The sequence below is a fragment of the Maniola hyperantus genome, chromosome 16 (assembly GCF_902806685.2).
Source record: "Maniola hyperantus chromosome 16, iAphHyp1.2, whole genome shotgun sequence".
Classification (NCBI taxonomy): domain Eukaryota; kingdom Metazoa; phylum Arthropoda; class Insecta; order Lepidoptera; family Nymphalidae; genus Maniola; species Maniola hyperantus.
Genome location: NC_048551.1, coordinates 784,540 through 807,922, shown reverse-complemented (window position 1 = coordinate 807,922; position 23,383 = coordinate 784,540). Strand labels below are relative to the sequence as shown.

At 38.9% G+C, this 23,383-nt stretch overlaps 2 protein-coding genes across 3 annotated transcripts in view; both read left to right on the top strand.

Moving 5' to 3' along the window:
* LOC117989419 (dopamine D2-like receptor) overlaps positions 1-23,383 on the top strand; it is a 244,895-nt gene that overhangs the window by 193,996 nt on the left and 27,516 nt on the right. The gene's annotated exons all lie outside the window — the stretch shown is intronic.
* fs(1)Ya (female sterile (1) Young arrest) lies at positions 461-22,791 on the top strand. Its single transcript, XM_069504002.1, has 6 exons — positions 461-668; positions 11,292-11,970; positions 13,253-13,449; positions 15,495-15,690; positions 16,590-17,159; positions 22,164-22,791. Exons 1-6 carry the CDS (start codon positions 648-650, stop codon positions 22,421-22,423), a joined length of 1,923 nt encoding a protein of 640 aa, XP_069360103.1. The 5' UTR covers positions 461-647; the 3' UTR covers positions 22,424-22,791.

Below are 23,383 nucleotides of genomic sequence, written 5' to 3'. Positions count from 1 at the left end.
CCGCGACTTCATCCGCGTGGAATTAGGTTTTTAAAAATTCTTTGATTTCCCAGGCTAAAAGTAGCCTATGTCACTCTCTTGGTCTTTATATATACCCATGCAAAAAATCACGTCAATTCGTTGCACCGTTGCAACGTGATTGAAGGACAAACCAACAAACTAACAAACCAACAAACCAATAAACCAACAAACAAACACACTTTCGCATTTATAATAAGGGTACTGATAATAAGGGTACTGAATAAATATCAACCTGCTTTTATCATAGATTTTGATTTTGAACTTTACTCTATGGATATAGTGCATATAGTAATAAATATATAGTATAGATAAAATGTAAAAGTCATTACACTTCGCGTTTTGTTTCTGCACTGGAAACAAAAATGTGCTCTTGTTTAACGTAACACCACAAAACATATTTTTTAAATGAGGGTAGTCAAATAATTTTATTTTTATAACCATCAAAATTTCTTATAGCTCATTGTTCGTTGTCTAATCGACACACTTTGGATGCGTTTAAAGTGATTTTCTATTTTAAATTAAGAATACGAAGTGTTTTTTCATGTTTTTCTTCCATATAAGTGTTCAATTCAAGTTATTCGTGGTTTTCAGTGTATTGTAGTTATAAGAAATGAGACGTACACAATATGACGCGCAGCTCAGTTGAAGTAAGTGGTCTATTTTTTACATATATTTTCAACTAGCTTATGCTCGCGACTTCGCGTGGACTACACAAATTTCAAACCCCTATTTCACCCCCTTAGGGTTGAATTTTCAAAAATCCTTTCTTAGCGGATGCCTACGTCATAATAGCTACCTGAATGCCAAATTTCAGCCCCATCCGTCCAGTAGTTTGAGCAGTGCGTTGATAGATCAGTCAGTCAGTCAGTCACCTTTTCCTTTTATATTTAGATAATTTACATGGCTTAAACATATTTTAATCTTCTTCTTCTTTTCTTGATTTATGAAGAAGAATAAGATGTTTAAACTATGATCATACATTTGATTTGTATTAGCATTATGAAACGTGTAAGTTTTTATTAATCTAAATATATAAAAGCGAAATACCACTCACTCACTCACTAACTGACTGACTAATCACGAAATCTCAGGAACTATAAAGCCTACAAACTTGAAATTTGGAAGGTAGATTCTTTCTAAAACGTAAGTGTCAGCAAAGAAACGGTTTTGAAAAATTCCTCCCCTAAGGGTGTGAAACAGGGGGTCGAAGGTTGTATGAAAGTCCTATGTTTTTGAAGTTAGAGACGTCAAAATCAACATTTAGGTTCTTAGCTTTAAATAATGAAAATCTATATAAGTCAATTTGGGGAATTCCCCCTTAAGGGTGGTAAAATAGGGGGGAAAGTTTTTATAGAAAAGTTTTAGCTACTGTTATTTTCACTTGAAATTTGAAACGTAGGTTCTTTTTAGGAGGTAGGTATTAGATAAGAAAGGATCTAACGAAATTCTCCCCCTAAGGGGGTGAAATGGGGGTTGAAAAGTTAGGTATATGAAAATCGTATGTTTTTGAAGTTAGAGATATGAAAATTGGCATTTAGGTATTCTGAGTTCTGTGCCTTAAGGTGAGTGAGACTGAGTGAGTAGGTAAGTGAGGCCTTTTTCAGCGGGAAAATTTCAGATCTCATGAGAAACCAAAAATTTAACGCGGACGAAGTCGCGGGCAACTGCTAGTTAGAAATCTGTCTTGGGCTGAAGAAGTTCAAGCAATTAATTTTAGCTTAGAGAACTAAGCTAAAATTAATCCATACCTACCTATACTAAAATATACTAATATTATAAATGCGAAAGTGTGTCTGTCTGTCTGTCTAAGCTAGCTTTTAACGGCCCAACAGTTTAATCGATTTTGATGAAATTTGGTACAGAGTTGGCTTACATCCCGGAGAAGGACTTTTTAATCCCGGAAAATAAAAGAGTTCCCACAGGATTATTTAAACCTAAATCCACGCCGACGAAGTCGTGGGCATCATCACTACCCATATTATAAATGCGAAAGTGTGTTTGTTTGTTGGTTTGCCCTATGGTTTTCACGGCCCAACAGTTTAACCGATTTTGATGAAATTTGGTACAGAGTTAGCTTACATCCCGGGGAACAACATAGGCTACTTTGTATCCCGGAAAATCTAGAAGTTTCCACGGGATTCTTAAAGGACCATCCATCCGATCAACCGATTTAAATGAAATTTTGTACAGAGTAATAGCTTGCATCCCGGAAATTGACATAGGCAACTTTTTACCCCGGAAAATCCAAGAGTTCCCACGGGATTTTTAAAAACCTAAATCCACGTGGATGAAGTCGCGGGCATCCTCGAGTAATAAATAAGATTAGGATTAGGATTGTGGCTAAGCGGTAACCTCTCGATAAAAATCTAGTACATAATGTTCTTACATAGTAAAATTTCTAAAGTTGGTTTAGTACCTAATAGTAGCTATTTTATTTATCCTCCATTTGATGTGTTTATTTATTTTTACTTTTTATTCCACTTATCTGTCGTCTATTCCTCTCTTATTTACTATTGTATTTTCATTTATATATATATACGTATATTATTTGTATTTACTTTATTTAATTAGTACACCCCTTCCGCTTTCTTTAATTTTTATAATATCCTCTACCCTAAGGTTGTCTGGAAGAGATCGCTATTTTAGCGATAAGGCCGCCTATTGTACATGCTGTATTTGTTATATGTCTATTGTTTTTGTTTTGGTGTACAATAAAGCATATTTTACTTTACTTTACTTTAGTACCTAACACGATCCTTTGACTCTTTTTATTATAAATTTTTTTTACAAAAAAAATAAAAACCGACTTCGATACACAAACACTAAAAATTGAAAAATAATTTAACACGTTGGTGGACAGTACAAGTTAAGAATTTCTTCCTAAATGACACTTCTTATTCTCATACATTGCCTATGGGCGTAGTGGCAATGCGGTTGTATGTACAATGTTGTTGAGTGACAGAACGCATATAGGCGTCGCCTGAAGGATAGTAGTCCTTGTCGGACCCGTATTCCCCATCATCAGCATATGGATCTTCACTAGATTCCGGAGTTTCAACTTCATTGAACAATTCTAACAACCGTTTTTGTTCCCTTTCGTACGGATCTCCAGGCGCCATCTGTAGATAAATTCATTATTGTTTCAATACCAAAAAACTGCATTCAAAACAAGCAACTACTAATATTAGAAGCACAATTACCTTATACGTAAGTTACATGAATTGAATTTGAATGTTTCGATAAATAAAAACACAAAAATACGTTGATAACTTACCACTCGAACCGTTATTTCCGCGCGAAAGTATGAGGTGACACTAATCCTCCCGCCGACGCGCACTACGTGACTAAATGTATGAAAACACGACGCCCACGAGCGTACTGTGCGGGGAGAGGGGTACCGGAATTCTGTCAATGTGTGTGTAACTTGACATGTTGTAGAACTATGTACGATGACAGTAGGAAAGCCGCATTACTTTTGCGGTGACACTACAACATGTTCTTCCTTGTAAAAGTATTGAAAATCAAGCGCCCTCAGACGTACTGCCGTGACACGAGTAATAACTATGACGTCTACAGGCGTTCTGTCGTATCATTATTTACTATCTGAACGTCCGTGGACGTTACTGTCCATCAATGTGTTAATTTATTACCGAATATATTATGTATACAAGAGTTAATATAGTTCCATAATAATACTTTTTGGTGCCGGTACTCTTATCCGTTGAGGAGTTCCAGTATCTATCTTCGAAGATGTTCATCAGATCTTCACCAAATTTAAATGGGACCAACTTTGAAGTATACCCTTTCAAACAAAAAAAGAATTTTCAAAATCGGTCCAGGCGTCTTTGAGTAATCGGGGAACATACATAAAAAAAAATTCCGACGAATTGAGAACCTCCTCCTTTTTTTGAAGTCGGTTAAAAAGTCAAAGATACCTAGATTTTCTTTTGCACTTGTCCAACATTCCGGAATGTAAGGGAACATCGTGTCACTAAGCCAGGATTCGTGACGCACGGCTTCCACCACAGGCCATTAAAATTGTACATTATCACAAATCACAGTAATGTCTTTAAATATAGAAAGTTTCCTTTTATTGCTGCCATTAATTTTATCTCGTTGAAGCGACTGAATTTCATAGCCTCAATAACATAAAATTAAAGAGCCTCAATAGCTCAACCGGTAAAGGAGTGGACTGAAAACCGAAAGGTCGACGGTTCAAACCCCGCCCGTTGCACTATTGTCGTACCTACTCCTAGCACAAGCCTGACGCTCAGTTGGAGAGGAAAGGGGAATATTAGTCATTTAACATGGCTAATATTCTTTAAAAAAAAAAAAAACTCAACGGTTAAGGAGCGGACTGAATTCCGAAAGGTCGGAGGTTCAAACACCACCCTTGCACTATTTTCGTACCTACTCCTAGTACAAGCTTTACACTTGGAGGGGAAAGGGGAATATTGGTCATAATTAACATGGCTGATATTCTTTAAAAAAAAAACCAGGCGAAAAGATACCATAGTCTATTTGAGTACGGATGACAGGCATAAAATTCAAATTCAAAGTCAAATTCAAATTTCTTTATTGCGAATATGGGTAAACAGTGGAGATGTTACAAAAACAAAAAGGTAAAGGTACATAGTATGGTTACTATGCGTAACTCGATATTATTACGTTGAGATAAAAACCGCGCCGCCAAGCGATTTAGCGTTCTGGTACGATGCCGTGTAGAAACCAAAGGGGCATGGGTTTATTAAAAAAACTGCCATACCCCTTCCAGGTTAGTCCGCTTCGATCTTAGACTGCATCGTCACTTACCACCAGGTGAGATTGCAGTCAAGGGCTAACTTGTACCTGAATAAAAAAAAAAAAAGATGCGTTAACTTGTATGTTCAGGATTTTGTTATGGGATACCATATTGTTTCAAATAGGTATACCTCCTAAAATATTGAAATCAGGTAATATTTCACCATTTTCTTTTGTGTACATTTTTGTGTCCTGCAATGTACACCACATTGATACTCGCAGCAGACTCGATGCGGTTGAGCGAGACACATTTTTAGTGTTTGCGACATCCATTTCATTTAGGGTTTGCTAGACTTTTGTAGACTGTCTTTTCTACATTAAGATGTAAGTTACTCGTGTAAATACTTACTCGTGTGTAAATTTTTCTGTTACACTGTGTACAGCAGCCCGAGTAGACGTAATGGAATGGGGTTGACCAAGACAATTTTTTTTTTTTTTTTTTTTTAATAGATATAGCGAGCAAGCGAGCAGGCGGGTCACCTGATGTTAAGTGATTACCGCCGCCCATGAACATTTGCAGCACCAGAGGAGCCGCCGATGCGTTGCCGGCCTTTTAGGAATTTGTTGGTCCGCCCCTTGAATAACCCCATGTTATAATCTAGTGGGAACACCGCCGATGGGAGTTGGTTCCACAGTTTGCACGTGCGTGGAAAGAAGGATCTGGCGCAGCGGACGGTCGAAGTGCACCAGACACCCAGATGGTGAGGGTGAAATTCCTTACGGTGGCGCGCGGTGCGGTTGTAGAAAAAGAGGGTGGAATGAGGTCAAAAAGCTCTTCAGAGCACTCCCCATTATACAGGCGATAGAACACGCATAGAGAGCTAACGTCTCTGCGGTGCTCCAGGCTTTCCAACGAGGCGGTTAGTTTGGGATCGTCCACAAGTCGAACAGCCCGCCTTTGGATCCGATCAAATGGAAGGAGTTGGTACTGGGGTGCTCCAGCCCAAAGGAAATTATGGAAATTGCTTTCATTTCCATCATAAAAACGTCCCCACGCCAGATTTTTGTGGACAAAATTTCTTTTCACAATTTAGATGTAATTTTGAACTATTTTCTTGGGTGTACACTTTTTCTGTCCCGCAGTGTACACCGAACACACTTAGAGTAGACGTAATGCGGTTGACTGCGACACGTTTTAGCTTTTTGCGCCGTCCATTCCGTACTAGGATGGTCGTAATAACTTTCCGTCGCCGGACTTTTGTGGACGCACTTACGTACTTTTGACTTTTGGAACGGAAAAAAATAAAATTGTTATATCGGCATCTTAATAAAGAAAATCGGTTAAGTGCGAGTCGGACTCACACACGAAAGGTATTACAACATTGTACAAGAAATTTTTATTTTTATTTTTTTAGTGAAGGTACCGTTGTTAGCAATATTGGGCACGGAACCCTGAAAAGCTGTGATAACTTGGTCATTTGAATTTCGGTCTCCTATTCTGGTCTTGCTGTGCTGTGATAGCCTAGTGGTTAGGACGTCCGCCTTCTAATCGGAGGTCGGGGGTTTCGGAGTTATGTGCGTTTTAATTAATCAAATATCACTTCCTTTAACGGCGAAGGAAAACATCGTGAGGAAACCTGCATGCCTGAGAGTTCTCCATAATGTTTTCAAAGGTGTGTGAAGTCTACCAATCCGCACATGGCCAGCGTGGTAGACTATGGCCAAAACCTTTCTCACTCTGAGAGGAGAGCCGTGCTCTGTAGTGAGCCGGTGATGGGTTGATCATGATGATGATGATTCTGGTCCTTGGTCTGGGTTTCGATCCCGGCGTGTACCTTTAGGTAACTTGCAATGTTCGTTTTAAGTAATTTTTTTTCTTTATAAAGAATATTAACCATGTTAAATGACTAATATTCCCCTTTCCTCTCCAATTTAGCGTCAGGCTTATGCTAAGTGTAGGTACGACAATAGTGCAACGGGCGTAATTTGAACCGTCGACCTTTCGGTTTTCAGCCCACTCCTATACCGGTTGAGCTATTGAGGCTTTTTTTAAATATTTAAATAGGTATTAACTTGTTTTAACGGTGAAGGAAAACATCGTGATGAAACCTGCATGCCTGAGAGTTCTCCATAATCTTCTCACAGGTGTGTGAAGACTGAAGTCTGCCAATTAATACTTAGCCAGAGTAGTGATCATTCTGAGAAGAAATACGTTCTCAGTAGTGTACCGGCGATGGGTTAAGATGATAACTTAATACCAATTAGTGCTAGGTCATGTAGTTTATAGGTCTTAATACGTTCAGGATAGGCTGTAGTAATAGGTGGTAGAGTAATTAGTGACTAATCCGATTTGCCATAGTACTGATCCTATTTCAGCCTGGATTGCAACTCTCCCTGATATCTAGGCAGAATCTATAATGTAGTACCTATGTACCTACCTAGAATTGATTGGCATCCTGGAGACTACCCGAGATCCCGGAAAATAAAAAAGTTCCCAACGGGGTTATTAAAAAACCTAAATACACGCATTAAAAATATTTTCCAACAGAAATTACTGTATTTTTAACCGACTTCAAAAAAAGGAGGAGGTTCTCAATTCGTCGGATTTTTTTTTTTTTTTTTTTTTTGATAAGAGTGAATTGCTCGCGATCAGTGTAATAGCTTAGTAAACAGTAGATTTTTAACCAGTCATAGCATAATTCCATGGGACCACTAAAAATTGTGAAATAAATTTTTTTTACAAAAAAAATAAAAACCGACTTCGATACACAAACACTAAAAATTGAAAAATAATTTAATTTATTACCGAATATATTATGTATACAAGAGTTAATATAGATCCACAATAATATTTTTTGGGGTCGGTGCCAATGAGGTGCCATTGTGGAGTCTCATAAAAATATGAAGTCTAGACGATTCGCGCAGCTAAAGCTAATTGGCACCGGCACCAAAAAGTATTATTATGGATCTATATTAACTCTTGTATACATAATATATTCGGTAATAAATTAAATTATTTTTCAATTTTTAGTGTTTGTGTATCGAAGTCGGTTTTTATTTTTTTTGTAAAAAAATTTTATGTTAAAAAATTGAAAATATTTGTCGTTTACGCATTGTGACGTCATTATTCGCCTTGCGTACAGCGTGACGTTAATAATTAATTATGTTAAAAATAAGTAAAAATCTTGATTTTTAAATTATTCTCTTTAAGGCAGTGGTCCGACCGCCGCCGACGAGAATTCGACTAACTATCGGCGATTTTCTCTCTCAAGAAACGCACAATAAATGTACATTCCGTGTAAACGAAAGAGATGCATATGCATATATCAAAAGTTGCTCTCTGACTGTTCACACTGCCGGCGACAACTCGCTTTACTAGTTTTGTCGCTATCGCTAATAGCTCGACGAGCTGTTTGTTTGTTGGATCGTTGGCTTGTTGGTTCGTCGGTTCGCGGGCATCAGCCAGTGATTTACAAACAGCTGTATAAATGTTTATTTTCATACGCAGAACCTAATTAAGCATAAGCTGTCCAACGAACAAATATTAATTACAACTCCATTCCGACTAATTGCACAGCCGCGAAATATTAATATTATGAAAGCTCATTATTTCACTTAATATGAACCACACAAACATTGAGTTATTTATTGGCTTTGATTAATATTTAATTGTATAATCATTAACTATTGACAGCTGATTTTAATATTAAATCATCAATTAGTTTCTCAAAATTCGATAGACCTGATAACTAAAGATAACAAAACCAACTGTCACTGATAAAAATAAATAGTTTTAGCTATTTAAGTATTAGATTTTAAGGAATGTTTTTTTTGTAAATATGTGTGTTTGTGTTTATAGTGTTTATAGTGTGTTGGATCAACCAATAAATTGATTTCTATTCTATTCTATTCTATTTTATTTCATTTCAACTCGACACTCAAGTGCGGATTGACAGACTTCACACACCTTTGTGAATATTATGAGGAACTGCCGTACCCCTTCCAAGCTAGCCCGCTTCCATCCTAGACCCCATCGTCACTTACCATCAGCTGAAAGTAACTTGTATCAGAATCTAAATATTATATAAAAGGAAAAGGTGACTGACTGATCTAACGCACAGCTCAAACTACAGAACGGATCGGGTTGAAATTTCGTAGGCATCCGCTAAGAAAGGATTTTTGAAAATTCAACCCTTTAAGGGGGTGAAATAGGGGTTTGAAATTTGTGTAGTCCACGCGGACGAAGTCGCGAGCATAAGCTAGTATTATATAAAAGGAAAAGGTGACTGACTGATCTAACGCACAGCTCAAACTACAGAACGGATCGGGTTGAAATGTGGCATGCGGATAGCTATTATGACGTAGGCATCCGCTAAGAAAGGATTTTTGAAAATTCAACCCTTTAAGGGGATGAAATAGGGGTTTGAAATTTGTGTAGTCCACGCGGACGAAGTCGCGAGCATAAGCTAGTATTATATAAAAGGAAAAGGTGACTGACTGATCTAACGCACAGCTCAAACTACAGAACGGATCGGGTTGAAATGTGGCATGCGGATAGCTATTATGACGTAGGCATCCGCTAAGAAAGGATTTTTGAAAATTCAACCCTTTAAGGGGATGAAATAGGGGTTTGAAATTTGTGTAGTCCACGCGGACGAAGTCGCGAGCATAAGCTAGTATTATATAAAAGGAAAAGGTGACTGACTGATCTAACGCACAGCTCAAACTACAGAACGGATCGGGTTGAAATTTGGCATGCGGATAGCTATTATGACGTAGGCATCCGCTAAGAAAGGATTTTTGAAAATTCAACCCTTTAAGGGGGTGAAATAGGGGTTTGAAATTTGTGTAGTCCACGCGGACGAAGTCGCGAGCATAAGCTAGTATTATATAAAAGGAAAAGGTGACTGACTGATCTAACGCACAGCTCAAACTACAGAACGGATCGGGTTGAAATGTGGCATGCGGATAGCTATTATGACGTAGGCATCCGCTAAGAAAGGATTTTTGAAAATTCAACCCTTTAAGGGGATGAAATAGGGGTTTGAAATTTGTGTAGTCCACGCGGACGAAGTCGCGAGCATAAGCTAGTATTATATAAAAGGAAAAGGTGACTGACTGATCTAACGCACAGCTCAAACTACAGAACGGATCGGGTTGAAATTTGGCATGCGGATAGCTATTATGACGTAGGCATCCGCTAAGAAAGGATTTTTGAAAATTCAACCCTTTAAGGGGGTGAAATAGGGGTTTGAAATTTGTGTAGTCCACGCGGACGAAGTCGCGAGCATAAGCTAGTATTATATAAAAGGAAAAGGTGACTGACTGATCTAACGCACAGCTCAAACTACAGAACGGATCGGGTTGAAATTTGGCATGCGGATAGCTATTATGACGTAGGCATCCGCTAAGAAAGGATTTTTGAAAATTCAACCCTTTAAGGGGGTGAAATAGGGGTTTGAAATTTGTGTAGTCCACGCAAACGAAGTCGCGAGCATAAGCTAGTCAGAAATAAAATAAGCTCTATGCAGGTTTACTCGCGATGTTTTCTTTTAAATTAAAGCAATTAATATTTGATTGCTTAAAACGCACATATAACTACGAAAAACTACGAGTTGTGTGTCCGGGATCAAACCCCAGATCCCCGGAACAGGAGGTCGTAGTCTTAACCACTAGGCTCTCAGCATCCATTTGCTAGAAGTTATTAGTACACACTAGATATTGTCTGCATCCCATACTCGTAACAAGTGAGACGAGAGAATTGCCAGCGAGGAAATGATCACAGTATTAGTGCACCAGTTACCCGCGGGTACAAGTGGGTCAACGAGTCAATTAGCAAGGAGTGCGAGCGACAAGACCGCCTGCACTTTATGTGCTAAGTGTCTAAGATTGATCGCTGGGATTTCCTGCTATTCTAGTTCCTCACTAGTTCCTCATCGACAATTATATACCTACTCTACTACTATTCATTCAGAAAAAGGGTCCTAAATCAAAGGGGGATCACTACAAAACAACTTTTACTAAATGACGCACTTTTGAACCGTGGAAATAAATAATCATAAAAAAATTTAAAAATCGAGATTTTGAATAGGGTTGCTTTGTTTTCAATGTGCGACATACTCGTAGAAAGTGAGACGAGAGAATTGCCAGCGAGGAAATGATCGCAGTAGTAGTGCACCAGTTACCCGCGGGTACAAGTGGGTCAACGAGTCAATTAGCAAGGAGTGCGAGCGACAAGACCGCCTGCACTTTATGTGCTAAGTGTCTTGGATTGATCGCTGGGATTTCTTGCTATTCTAGTTCCTCACTAGCTTCTCATCGACAAGTAGGTACTCGTATATACATGCATTTATTGAGAAAAGGGGTGCTAAATTAAAAGGGGATCACTGTAATACAACTTTTAGTAAATGGCCAACTCTTGAACCATGAAAATAAACGTTTTGTCATACATGTATTTTCAACATTTTTAATATTTTCAATAATATTAATTTGTCAATAGTTTAAAAAATGTTTTAAATTGTGAATTTCAGGTTCGTTGCATTGTTTGTCGTCTAGAGTTTTGCTGTAGAGATTGCCGTTGGAACCACGAGAGAAACACCCACGGCCTAACCTATGATTGTCCCATTTGCCGCGGAAAAAGGTTTCTTTGTAAACCACAGGAATTAAGCCAAGACTTCATACAACACCTTACAAAAGAACACTTTCCGCTCCAGTGTAAGAAGTGTAATAAGTTATTTACAAAAATGGAAGATTTGTCAGACATCGAGAAATGTTCAACCATTTCTGAATTAATTGATCCAAATGTCGATGATAATATCATAAATGAAGGGATCGTTGAAGACAAATTCGATTCCATATATGAAAAAGTTACCAGTGATGAAGAAAATTATGAAGCTATAATATCAATTGATAATTCAACTCGAACAGCAGTTATAACACCTTTGGTTGGAAAAAAGTGTTTAGTCAATTATGAGTCCACTGATACGGAATGGGAAGAAAGTCCCAAACAAAAGCTTGTTGCTACACCACATCCTAAAAAAGCTCTTAAAACTGCAAATGTAAAAAGTCAGCGTTCTGCAACTCCACATGTAAAAAAACTTCTAAGACAAAAACACGTTGAGATGGACGACGAAACGGTAGATGAAAAAGAAAATTATAATGATTCACCGGCTAGTGGAAAAACGCCATTACGGAATAATGACCTAGAAAGTAAGTTTTACAATCTCAAATCTAATTTTTATATTTTATCATTAAAGAGATGTCATAGTTTTAGAAGCAGTATGTCCTAAAAATGGTTTTGAATGATGATTGATGACTACTTTATTACGAGTAGGTAGTACTTTAATTTTACTATATACTATTTTATTTACTTATACTATTTATTATATTATACTATAAAATACTAGCTGATTCCCTCGACTTCGTACGTGTGGATTTAGGTTTTTAAAAATCCTGTAGGAACTCTAAATTTTCCGGGATAAAAAGTAGCCTATGTCCTTCCCTGTGTTGCAAGCTACGTCTGTACCAAATTTCGTTAGAATCGGTTGAACGGTTAAGCCGTGAAAAGCTAGCAGACAGACAGACATACTTTCGCATTTATAATTTTGGTATGGATTACTAAACTTAACTTAAATCAATGAATCAGTACCCTTCTTTCAGTACCTACCCTTATTATAAATGTGAAAGTGTGTTGGTTTGTTGGTTTGTCCTTCAATCACGTCGCAGCGCTGCATCGGATTGACGTGATTTTGTGCATGGGTATAGATAAAGACCTGGAGAGTGACATAGGCTACTTCTTATCCCGGAAAATCAAAGATTTCCCACGGAATTTTTAAAAACGTAACTCCACGCGGACGAAGTTAGATAGTAAAATGATAAAAGTGATGATAATGTATTCTTAACAGTAGAAAAACGATTTAGAATCATTCTTCGGAACAGTCTTACCTGCTGCAATTTTTATCAGAATATTGAAAAAGCGGAAAGAAAGCGTTTTATTAATGCATTCTTGATGGCACTCCTTCACCTTGCTCGATCTACAAAGTGCCTCTTAAACGTAACTTTATATTATTTCTCGCAAAGGATAAAATACGTTACATTTTTAATATCCATTATTATGGAAATCTCAAACTTTTAATGGCCTTTTCTTAAACATTCTTTAGGACAAATTATTTTTGTAGCACACTTAAAGACCGATGCTCACTTTTGAAAGATCTTTTGACTTCTTTGCCATTTTTTCATTCGCATACTTAGGTTCGAGGTACATCTGTGGAGAAGGGGTACTTTTGTAAGGAGAGGGGCAGGAGGAGGGGAGGGGGTGGGATAGAAGGAGGGGGTGGGGGAGGGGTGAGAGACCTGAATCCACGCGGACGAAGTCGCGGGCATCATCATCTTTGCAATAATTGTTATATCAGCGGATTATAGCAAATTAAGCTTTTGGTTCATTATATAGATGAGTTTTCTTTAATTTACTGTGTGCATTGTTTTGTCAAAGTTCCAGAGTCCGACCACAAGATGACCACCCCAACGTCCCAGCTACCACACGTACTGAAACTAACGGAAGTGGTGACTACCAGCACACCAACGCACCCCGGCACGTGGTCCCTGTTCTCTGGCGCGGGAACTGACTCCCCATTGTCAGAGATCGAGCAAACCGGCAGTCCTGCGGAGAGTACCAATAAAGAGTCCGAAGTGAGTACTTATCATCATTTCAATCAACCGGTTCCGTGGGACTCATGTGACGCCATCTGTACATCTAATGGGGAGTAGAGAGGGCGGGAGGGGGGGGGGGGGGGGGGGGGGGGGAGAGGAGGTGGGGGGTGTAGTCTTGCAATGCTGCGCTTCCCGGTGTGAGGTCCTCGCCGTTTTTCGAACTATGTACCATGCCTTTTGCCACTTCAGCTTCGCAACTGGTTGAGATAAGTCGGTTACTCTGGTTCTCCTATAAAATTGAGAGCCCGACCAAAAGGTACCCACCGTAACGTCCCAGCTACCACACGTACTGAAACTAACGGAAGTGGTGACTACCAGCACACCAACGCACGCCGGCACGTGGTATCTGTTCTCTGGCGCAGGAACTGACTCCCCGTTGTCAGAGATCGAGCAAACCGGCAGTCCTGCTGAGAGTACCAATAAAGAGTCTGAAGTGAGTACTTATCATCATCATCGTCAACCGATAGACGTCCACTGCTGGACATAGGTCTCTTGGAAGGACTTCCACAGACCATTATCTTGCGCCACTTGAATCTACTGGTTCCCTGGGACTCATTTGACGTCATCTGTACATCTAATGGAGGGGGAGTGGGGGGGGGGGGGGGGGTTTGCAATGCTACGCTTCCCGGTGCGAGGTCCACACTGTTTTTTGAACTATGTACCATGCCCATTGTCACTTTAGCTGCGCAACTGGTTGAGCTAATTCTCCTACGGATCTCCTCATTCCCCATTATTATAAAATGGAGAGTCCAACCAAAAGATACCTACCCCAACGACTGACTGACTGACTGATCTAGCAACGCACAGCTCAAACTACTGGATGGGTCGGGTTATATGGTAATATAATATGGTAGATAGCCGAGATTTTACGGCTAGATAGTTACCCAACTATGCGTATTTTATATACACAGAATATTGGTATAACTAAATATAAAATTATTACAAGATAAAAATAGCTCATGTTAGCTCGTATAACAGTTTTATTTTGTAACTTTGTCAATGCGCTTTATGGCTCACTGTAAAGGAGAGAGCTTATATATTTTATGGATGAATAATACCTCTTTATATTCTTGGCGCAATTTTCTGGCTAAGAATTTGTATCATAATTCTAGTTTCATATTATAAAGTTTGCATTCCTTTGAGAGTTTTTAATTATCTGTACTTATAACCAGACTTTAGGTAGCAAGGTAAGGGTGCACATGAATATTAGCATACCAAAACAATGATACTCAAAGGGGGAAGGACAGCATCTTTTGTCTGGTAGGAGGCTTCGGCCGTGGCTAGTTACCACCCTAGCGGCAAAGCCCTGCCGCCAAGATATAGCGTTCCGTTACGGTGCCATGTAGAAAAAAAGTTAAGATAAAAATTATATTAGAAACCTAAATATCATTTTTGAGGACCTATCCGTAGATACCCCAAACGTATGGGTTTGAAGAAGAAAAAATTTTGAGTTTCAGTTCTAAGTATGGGGGTCCCCAAAATTTATTGTTTTTTTTCTTCTTTTTTTGTGTAAAAATCTTAATGTGGTTCACAGAATACATCTACTTACCAAGTTTCAACAGTATAGTTCTTATAGTTTCGGAAAAAAGTGGATGTGACATACGGACGGACAGACAGACAGACAGACATGACGAATCTATAAGGATTCCGTGTTTTGATATTCGGCTTCGGAACCCTAAAAAGCAGGATTGCAGGGCCCTGAGACGTTTCAAATTCAAACACTACCACACTACCCATATTATAAAATGCGAAAGTGTGTTCGTTGTTGGATTATTGGTTTGTCGGTTTGTCCTTCAATCACGTCGCAACAGAGCAACGGATTTCCGATCGCCGTGATTTTTGCGTGGATAGGTGAGACATAGGTTGCTTTTTATACCGGAAAATCAAAGAGCTGCCACGGGATTTTCAGAAATCTTAATCCATGCGGACGAAGTCGCGGGCATCATCTAGTATGAAATATATTACACGCGGGCCAATTAAGTAATTTTACTTTGTTTTAATTTCACGAATTTGTTTTCTTTTAGCCTTCACGAACGGAGGAGAACATCCAACCGAAGCTGAAGAGCATAATAACTCGCGCTAAATTAAGCACTCAGGATAGCTCAGAGAAGCAGGTCACATTCCAGGATAGCGATAATATTACTGAGTCCTCGGTTAAGTCCAAGAAAGTGAAATTCGCTGAGGATACCATATTTGAACCTGAGCAAAAACTGAAAAGAGGTATCAAAATTCATTTTTTTTTTTTCAAAATAGGTCATAAATTACTATTTTTAATTTTGATTGTCAGTTATTGGATTTGTAAGATTAGTGGTGATAATTATTACGCAAACTTACAGCTAAAGCTACGAGGGTTCCAAACGCGCCCAGGTCTGAGAAGAGCCCACAACAAAACTCAGCCGGGTATTCTTTTTATTATCCTATATATTTATAGTATTTATATAATATCAGTATTCTAGTATTTGTATTTTTAGTATTTTATTCTTTGTAACACTCTTCAGCGTATTCTTACACTACACCTACCCTATCCGCGGAAAGAAGTTAGTATAGCGCTCTCTCTGTTACCTAATCCCGTAGAAATAACAGAGACAAAAATCTCATAAGGCTTTAACCATTTTGAGTCACCAAGCGATCACAAACGAAACTATCTAATTATATAAAAGGAAAAGGTGACTACTGACTGACTGACTGACTGACTGACTGATCTATCAACACACAGCTCAAACTACTGGACGGACCGGGCTGAAGTTTAGCATGCAGATAGCTATTATGACGTAGGCGTCCGCCAAGAAGGGATTTTTGAAAATTCAACCCCGAGGGGGTGAAAAAGGGGTTTGAAATTTGTGTAGTCCACGCGAACGAAGTCGCAAGCATAAGCTAGTATAATAATTAAATGTTATGTACAACTTATGGGGGACTAGTTTTTACTAAGTTAACACTGAACGCAAGTAATTTGCTTATAATCATTGAAGAATTTCATCCCTCATTAAGTATTTCCAAAATGACTCATTATATTTTACTTTTATTATTCTACATCATTCAGATTTACTATTATTTTTATTATCACTGTTATTTTATAACGTCATCGTTTTTATTTTCTATTATTTTCTTTTTCTTTTTAGTGTTCTCAAAACCGAAACGCATGCTAACACCTGGCAGGCAACGCCCAAGATTCTCCAACCCGCGATTTCAAGCACTCATCAACCGTTTCGAAAGCCAAAGGGCGACCTTGACCCAAACGCCTATAACTAAGAAAGATACGTCCATAGAAAGCACGCCTCCCGGTGAACACAATAACATCCCGAGGGCAATAAGCTTTAAAGATGATAGTCCTATTGTCGATACAGAGAGCCAATCTAAAGATTCGACTGAACTATTCAAAAGCTGTGTCAGCTCACCCGCACCCATCAACAATGCTATATCATCCTTTACCACAAACATAGCGGGCACTCTCCAAACCTGTCTCACGTCAGTCCTCAAGTCGACCGACGAAGAAACAGAGATACAGTTCAAATTTGTCATCTCCAAGAAGAAAGTGAGCGTCAAAAGGCTAACTGACGATGATAATGTTGAGAAGTACACTGAAATGGAGAGGGAAGAACAATCTAATAAGGAGAATATTTGGTCAACTGTGGCCAAAGTTGTCAGAAATGTGTTTTGGGGTAACCAAGATACTCGTCAGACTAATCCTAGTAAGTAATTTTGAACTATAGTCGACGCATTTTAAACTGAGTCGGCGAGTTATCTGTCTGTTTCGCTCGCACTTACATACATTTTAAACTGAGTCGGCGAGTTATCTGTCTGTTTCGCTCGCACTTACATACATTTTAAACTGAGTCGGCGAGTTATCTGTCTGTTTCGCTCGCACTTACATACATTTTAAACTGAGTCATTTGAAATTTTGAAACATATCGTATGTAAGTGCGAGCGAAACAGACAGATAACTCGCCGACTCAGTTTAAAATGTATGTAAGTGCGAGCGAAACAGACAGATAACTCGCCGACTCAGTTTAAAATGTATGTAAGTGCGAGCGAAACAGACAGATAACTCGCCGACTCAGTTTAAAATGTATGTAAGTGCGAGCGAAACAGACAGATAACTCGCCGACTCAGTTTAAAATGCGTCGACTATAGCTAGATAAAGGCATGAAGGTTTAACCACACGAGTAGATATCGTTTAACTACTATGACTACCCTTGACGACTGCCCTGGTGCAGTGGTAAGCGCTGTGGTCTTATTAGTGGGAGGTCCCGGGTTCGATTCCCGGCAGGGATTAGGAATTTTATAATTTCTAAATTTGTGGTCTGTGGTGGGAGGCTAGTTACCACCCTACCGGCAAGGCCGTGCCGCCAAGCGATTTAGCGTTCCGGTACGATGCCGTGTAGAAACCAAAGGGGTACGGGTTTCATAAAAACTGCCATACCCCTTCCATGTTAGCCCGCTACCATCTTTGACTGCATCATCACTTACTACCAGGTGAGAGGTGCAGTCAAGGGCTAACTTGTATCTAAATAAAAAAAATAATAAAAAAAAATCTGTTAGTTTTTCATGGCCCATTTGATTAACCGATTTTAATGAAAATTGAATATTTTGTATTGAAAATACTGTTTTCTAGTTCCCAAAGACGGATATGGCTTTTTTAATAGTGAAAAGTGAAAAATGAAAAGAATTTCCACGGGATTTTTAAAAAAATCAATCTACGCGGACCGGACCAAGTCTTGGGCATCATCTATCATCTAGTATTTTAATTGCAATATCTCTCGTGCGCCACTTATTCTACTTTGATATCACTACGTCAGAAACTTTGACGCAAGTGCCAACAACAACTGTACAAAATATCCACTCAAACGGATGAACGATACGTGAACTTACCTATAATAGAGTCTACGTAACTAGGTGACAAAGCCAATAAATACTGCCAGTGTTCACGTTTAGTTCCACACGTCATCACAGCCACTTTGCTAAAAAGATTTTCTCAAAGCAGTCGCCTTTGACAGTCTAGATACGCCTCGCTTTTTCTTTCAGAGGACGAATAGACACTCAGACCATCCGTCATAATTGATAGCATAAAAACGTCCATTCCCCGTGTTGCCCTCTTTACCTCCCAATAAAAGTCATAAAGCCGAGGTGAAAATAAAATAGCCGCCCAAGGTCGGAAAATGCAATATTACCTTTACAAGAATTCCAATTTTGCGTCTAAGTTGAATTTTTGTTTTTTGGAGAGTAGGGGCAAGGTCATCTTCTTTTTCTAAATATATAAAATGCAAAGGTGACTGACTGACTGACTGATCTATCAACGCACAGCTCACACTACTGGATGGATCGGGCTGAAGTTTGGCATGCAGATAGCTATTATGACGTAGGCATACGCTAAGAAAGGATTTTTGAAAATTCAACCTCTAAGGGGGTGAAATAGGGGTTTGAAATTTGTGTAGTCCACGCGGACGAAGTCGCAAGCATAAGCTAGTATATACAATGAAAAGGTGACTGACTGACTGATCTTTCAACGCACAGCTAGAACTAGACGGATCGGGCTGAAATTTGGCATGCTGATACCTATTATGACGTAGACATCCGCTAAGAAAGGATTGTTGAAAATTCAATCCATATAGGGGTGAAATACGGGGTTGAAATTTATGTAGTCCACGCGGACGAAGTCGCGAGCATAAGCTAGTTCATAGTATAAAAACGTCCGTTCCCCGTCTTGCCCAATTTACCTGTGAATAAAAGTCATAAAGCCGAGGTAAAATAAAATAGCCGCCCAAGGTCGGAAAATGCAATATTGCCTTTACAAGAATTCCAGTTTTGCGTCTAAGTTGAATTTTATCTTTTTCGCCCGTAAGCCAGATTACACGAATATTAATTTTTGCTTCTGGCGGAAATCCAATAGCCGGGCTTGTACATTTAATTTATCGTTTTGTTCTTTCGAGTAGGGGCCCAGGTCAAAGTCTGGTATTGAAATGTGCGTAAATAAAATGGTTTTTGATTTCCGACCAAAATATTCGCGTTTGAGTTTTGCCTTTTCACTGAAATAGTTAATGTTAAAATTCAAAGAGCCTAGTGGTTAAGACTTCCGCCTTATATTCGAGAGGTCGAAAGTTTGGTTCCGGGCACACACCTGTAACTTTTTGGAGTTATTTGTGTACGTTTTTAAGCAGTTAAATATCAAATAATTTTAAATACATATCAAAAATTGCGGACCGGCAAGAATCGAACCCGCGTCTTCACTTCAGGGATCGCGAAAAATGAAATGTGACGTCACAATGATTTGACGTGCTTTTTTTTTAGTTTAATCGATAATTTAAAATGGTTATTACACTTAAAACTAACAAAGGACGTGGATTGTACGTATTTTGGAAATCTCTATTTAATAATCACTGAGAAATAATTTATTTTTGATGTAGTCAAATACCCAATTGGGTATTTGAATCCATTTTTTTTATTACTTTATTATAAACTAGGATAAAAATAATGACGTAAACTGAAAAAACAAATTAAATCGATCAAATAACAAAAAAGTTATAAGCATTTAAATATTTCTGGTTAGACAGAGATAGCGATATAGCATTTTGACGTCACACCTTACTAATGCCATAGTAGCTTGGTGCGGTTTCATACAAATTTTCGTTTTGCGAGAAAAGGATAGAAGACCCTCCCACTCCAAATTTAAAATGCCTGCGACTTAGTAAATCTTTGTTGGATTTTAATATTTTTTTCAGCTTAGGTACGTCATTATTTTTATGCTAGTATATAATAAAGTAATAATATTTATCAAATTCAAAAGTAGGAAAATACCCGATTGTGTGGCAGAGCGTTAACCACGCCAATTAGGACAAGACGCGTCAAAGTCAAATCTAACTCCCTTTTTGTCACGAAACAAGTCCAAAAGCTCGGCGAAACTCTAAACAAGCTCGTCCGAACTAAAAAACAAACGAATCGTATAACTTCAGCACGTCCGTCCTCAATTTCCAAAAACTATACCCTCCCAAAGTCGCGTAATAAGCAAACGTCAAAGCCAAAATGGACTATAACACGTAGGGAATAAAGTTCATGATCCTTTGAGGCAATTCAGTCGTAAAATGGCTAGTGTGCAGGGACAGAGGGAAACTTCTTTGACCTCTTTAGTCTTTTGATTTCTGCTGCAGTGAATTGTGACAATCAAACCTTTATGACTGTATCTGTACGTGATTGTTCTTTATTCGAGATCTTTGTACAAACTATTGTCTTTTTAGTTTTTACTTTGCTCGTTGCTATTTTCTCAAAAATATTTTTTGATATAAGTCCCGCGAATTGCTATTGCGCTGGAACCATGTCTCATTAACATCGAAATGACGTCATTTTGACGTCAGCCGAAATAAAAATTTATTATCAGCTCGGAACTTCAATCGACGCTAGTGCTGACGTCACTAAAATAGCAGCCACGCGCATTAGCAATTTGCGGGTTTATTTTGAGAAAACTGTATAAGTACTATTTTCTCAAAATAATCAACGCACAGCTCAAACTACTGGACGGTTCGGGCTGAAATTTGGCATGCAGATAGTTATTATGACATAGGAATCCGCTAAGAATTTTTGAAAATTCAACCCCATAGGGGGTACGCGACAAGTCGAGATCACAATCGAGGAGGGGATGCCTTGCACACCCGCACAGCCCCCGCGCTATCCTAATGCGGGCAAGTGCGGGTGTGCGGGCCATACCCCGGATTTAGATCCTTTAGGATTTCATTTTTTTTCAAAAATCCCTTGTAAGCGGATGTCAACGTGATAATAGCTATCTGCTTGCCAATATTCAGCCCGATTCGTTTAGTAGTTTGAGCTGTGCGTTGATAGATCAGTCAGTCAGTCCGTGAGTTAGTCAGCTTTTTTTTTATATGTAGACTATCTGATGCCCGCGACTTTGTCCGTGTCGAATTATGTCTTTTGAAAATCCCGTGGGAACTAATCCTATGTTCTGGGATAAGAAACCTAAGTCACTCTCCAGGTCTTTATCTATACTCATGCAAAATTCATGTCAATCCGTTGCACTGTTGCAACGTGATTGATGGACAAACCAACAAACAAACACACTTTCGCATTTATAATCCATATCCATACTAATATTACAGATGCGAAAGTGTGTCTGTCTGTCTGTCTGTCTATCTGTCTGTCTGCTAGCTTTCCACGGCTCAACCGTTCAACCGATTTTGACGAAATTTTGTACAGAGATAGTTTGCATCCTGGGGAAGGACATAGGCTACTTTTTATCCCGGAAAATCAAAGAGTGCCCACGAGATTTTTAAAACACTTAATTCCACGCGGATGGAGTTGCGGGCATCAGATAGTAAATATACAGGAAGATTTTTTTGGTTTTGCACATTTTTTTTTGTCGTATAGAAACGAAATTTAATTAACACGTATTTTTATTTTTTTATTTTACTTAAGAATACCAAAGTTATCGTTTATATCGTCTAAGATGCGAACTTGGTACTTTTTTTTAAAAGGGAAAACGTCAGTGTCAGCTAGCTTGCTTATAACGTGCTTTGTTTACGAATAGTATGACCATGATTTGTTTATTTTAAGGTAAGAAAAGTATTTCAAAAAGGTACAAAATTATGAATGGAAATGTGTTCTATTAACGATACAGAACCACCAAAAAAAATTTGTGCAAAACCAAAAAATCTTCCTGTATATGTAGATTGTTTCAATTCTAATTTCAGCTACGCCTTACGGATCTTCAGCCTCCAACGACACCACGTCGTCCTCAGCATCAAAGAGGAAGTTCGATGACATATCAGACTCGGAGCTCAGCCCTCTGAACCACAAGCGACACAAATACGAGGGCAGGATCCGGGGGAGACCTCCTCTGCACCGCTCCAAACCCTGCGGCCTCTCGTGCTTGAGGAGGTCCCACTCTGCTGAACAGCACTCCATGCTGCGTGCATGCTCCATCTATGTATCAAGAGAACCATATGAATAGTAGCTTTTAATTCTTCCTTACTATTATTATATATTATAAAAAAAAAAAAACTAGCTGATGCCTCCGACTTCGTCCGCGTGGAATTAGGTTGTAAGAAAGTATAGCGGTTCTCTCCCTGGAAGGGTCCTAAGAACACCACAGCGCAGGTCCAGTAGGCTGCTTCGCTAATTCATTCATTCATTCATTCATTCAGTGTCTAACACTGAATGATAGCCACCGAGCTTAGGCACAGAACTCATTTTACATTGGCTGATTCAGGATTTTACATTGCCGCTTTATTGAGTGATATTAAAATTATGTAATTATTTCAGAATCAAAATCATTTGTTGTGAATTTCATTACAATGTATAATTATAAAATTATGGAAATAATAAGATTTTGATTTGAATGTGAAAAAAAAACGTACAAGTTTATTCAAGTATTTTAGATCGTTTGATCTAAAATATTTACATAGGTTAATAATGGGGCCGATTCTCTTGTACACAGTCTCTAAACCACGGACTAGAGAAGATTCCGTAATCTGTGCTCTAAACTGAACTAAATTCAAAAATCAATCAATCAGCCTGTTTGCGTCCACTGCTGGACATAGGCCTTCCCAAGAGCACGCCACCACACACGATCCTCCGCCTTCCTCATCCACCCACTTCCCGCTATCTTCTTAAGGTCGTCAGTCCAGCGGGTTGGAGGTCGTCCCACACTGCGCTTGCTGATACGCGGTTTCCACTCCAGAGCACGTCTGCCCCATCGGCCATCGGTTCTGCAGCAAACGTGGCCTGCCCACTGCCACTTCAGCTGGCTAATTCGTTGGGCTATCTCTGTCACTCTGGTTCTTCTACGGATTTCCTCGTTACGGATTTTGTCCCTAAGAGAGATACCCAACATAGCCCACTCCATAGCCCGCTGAGCGACTTTGAACTTAACTAATATAAAAACTTTGAACTTAAACTAAAGAAGTAATTA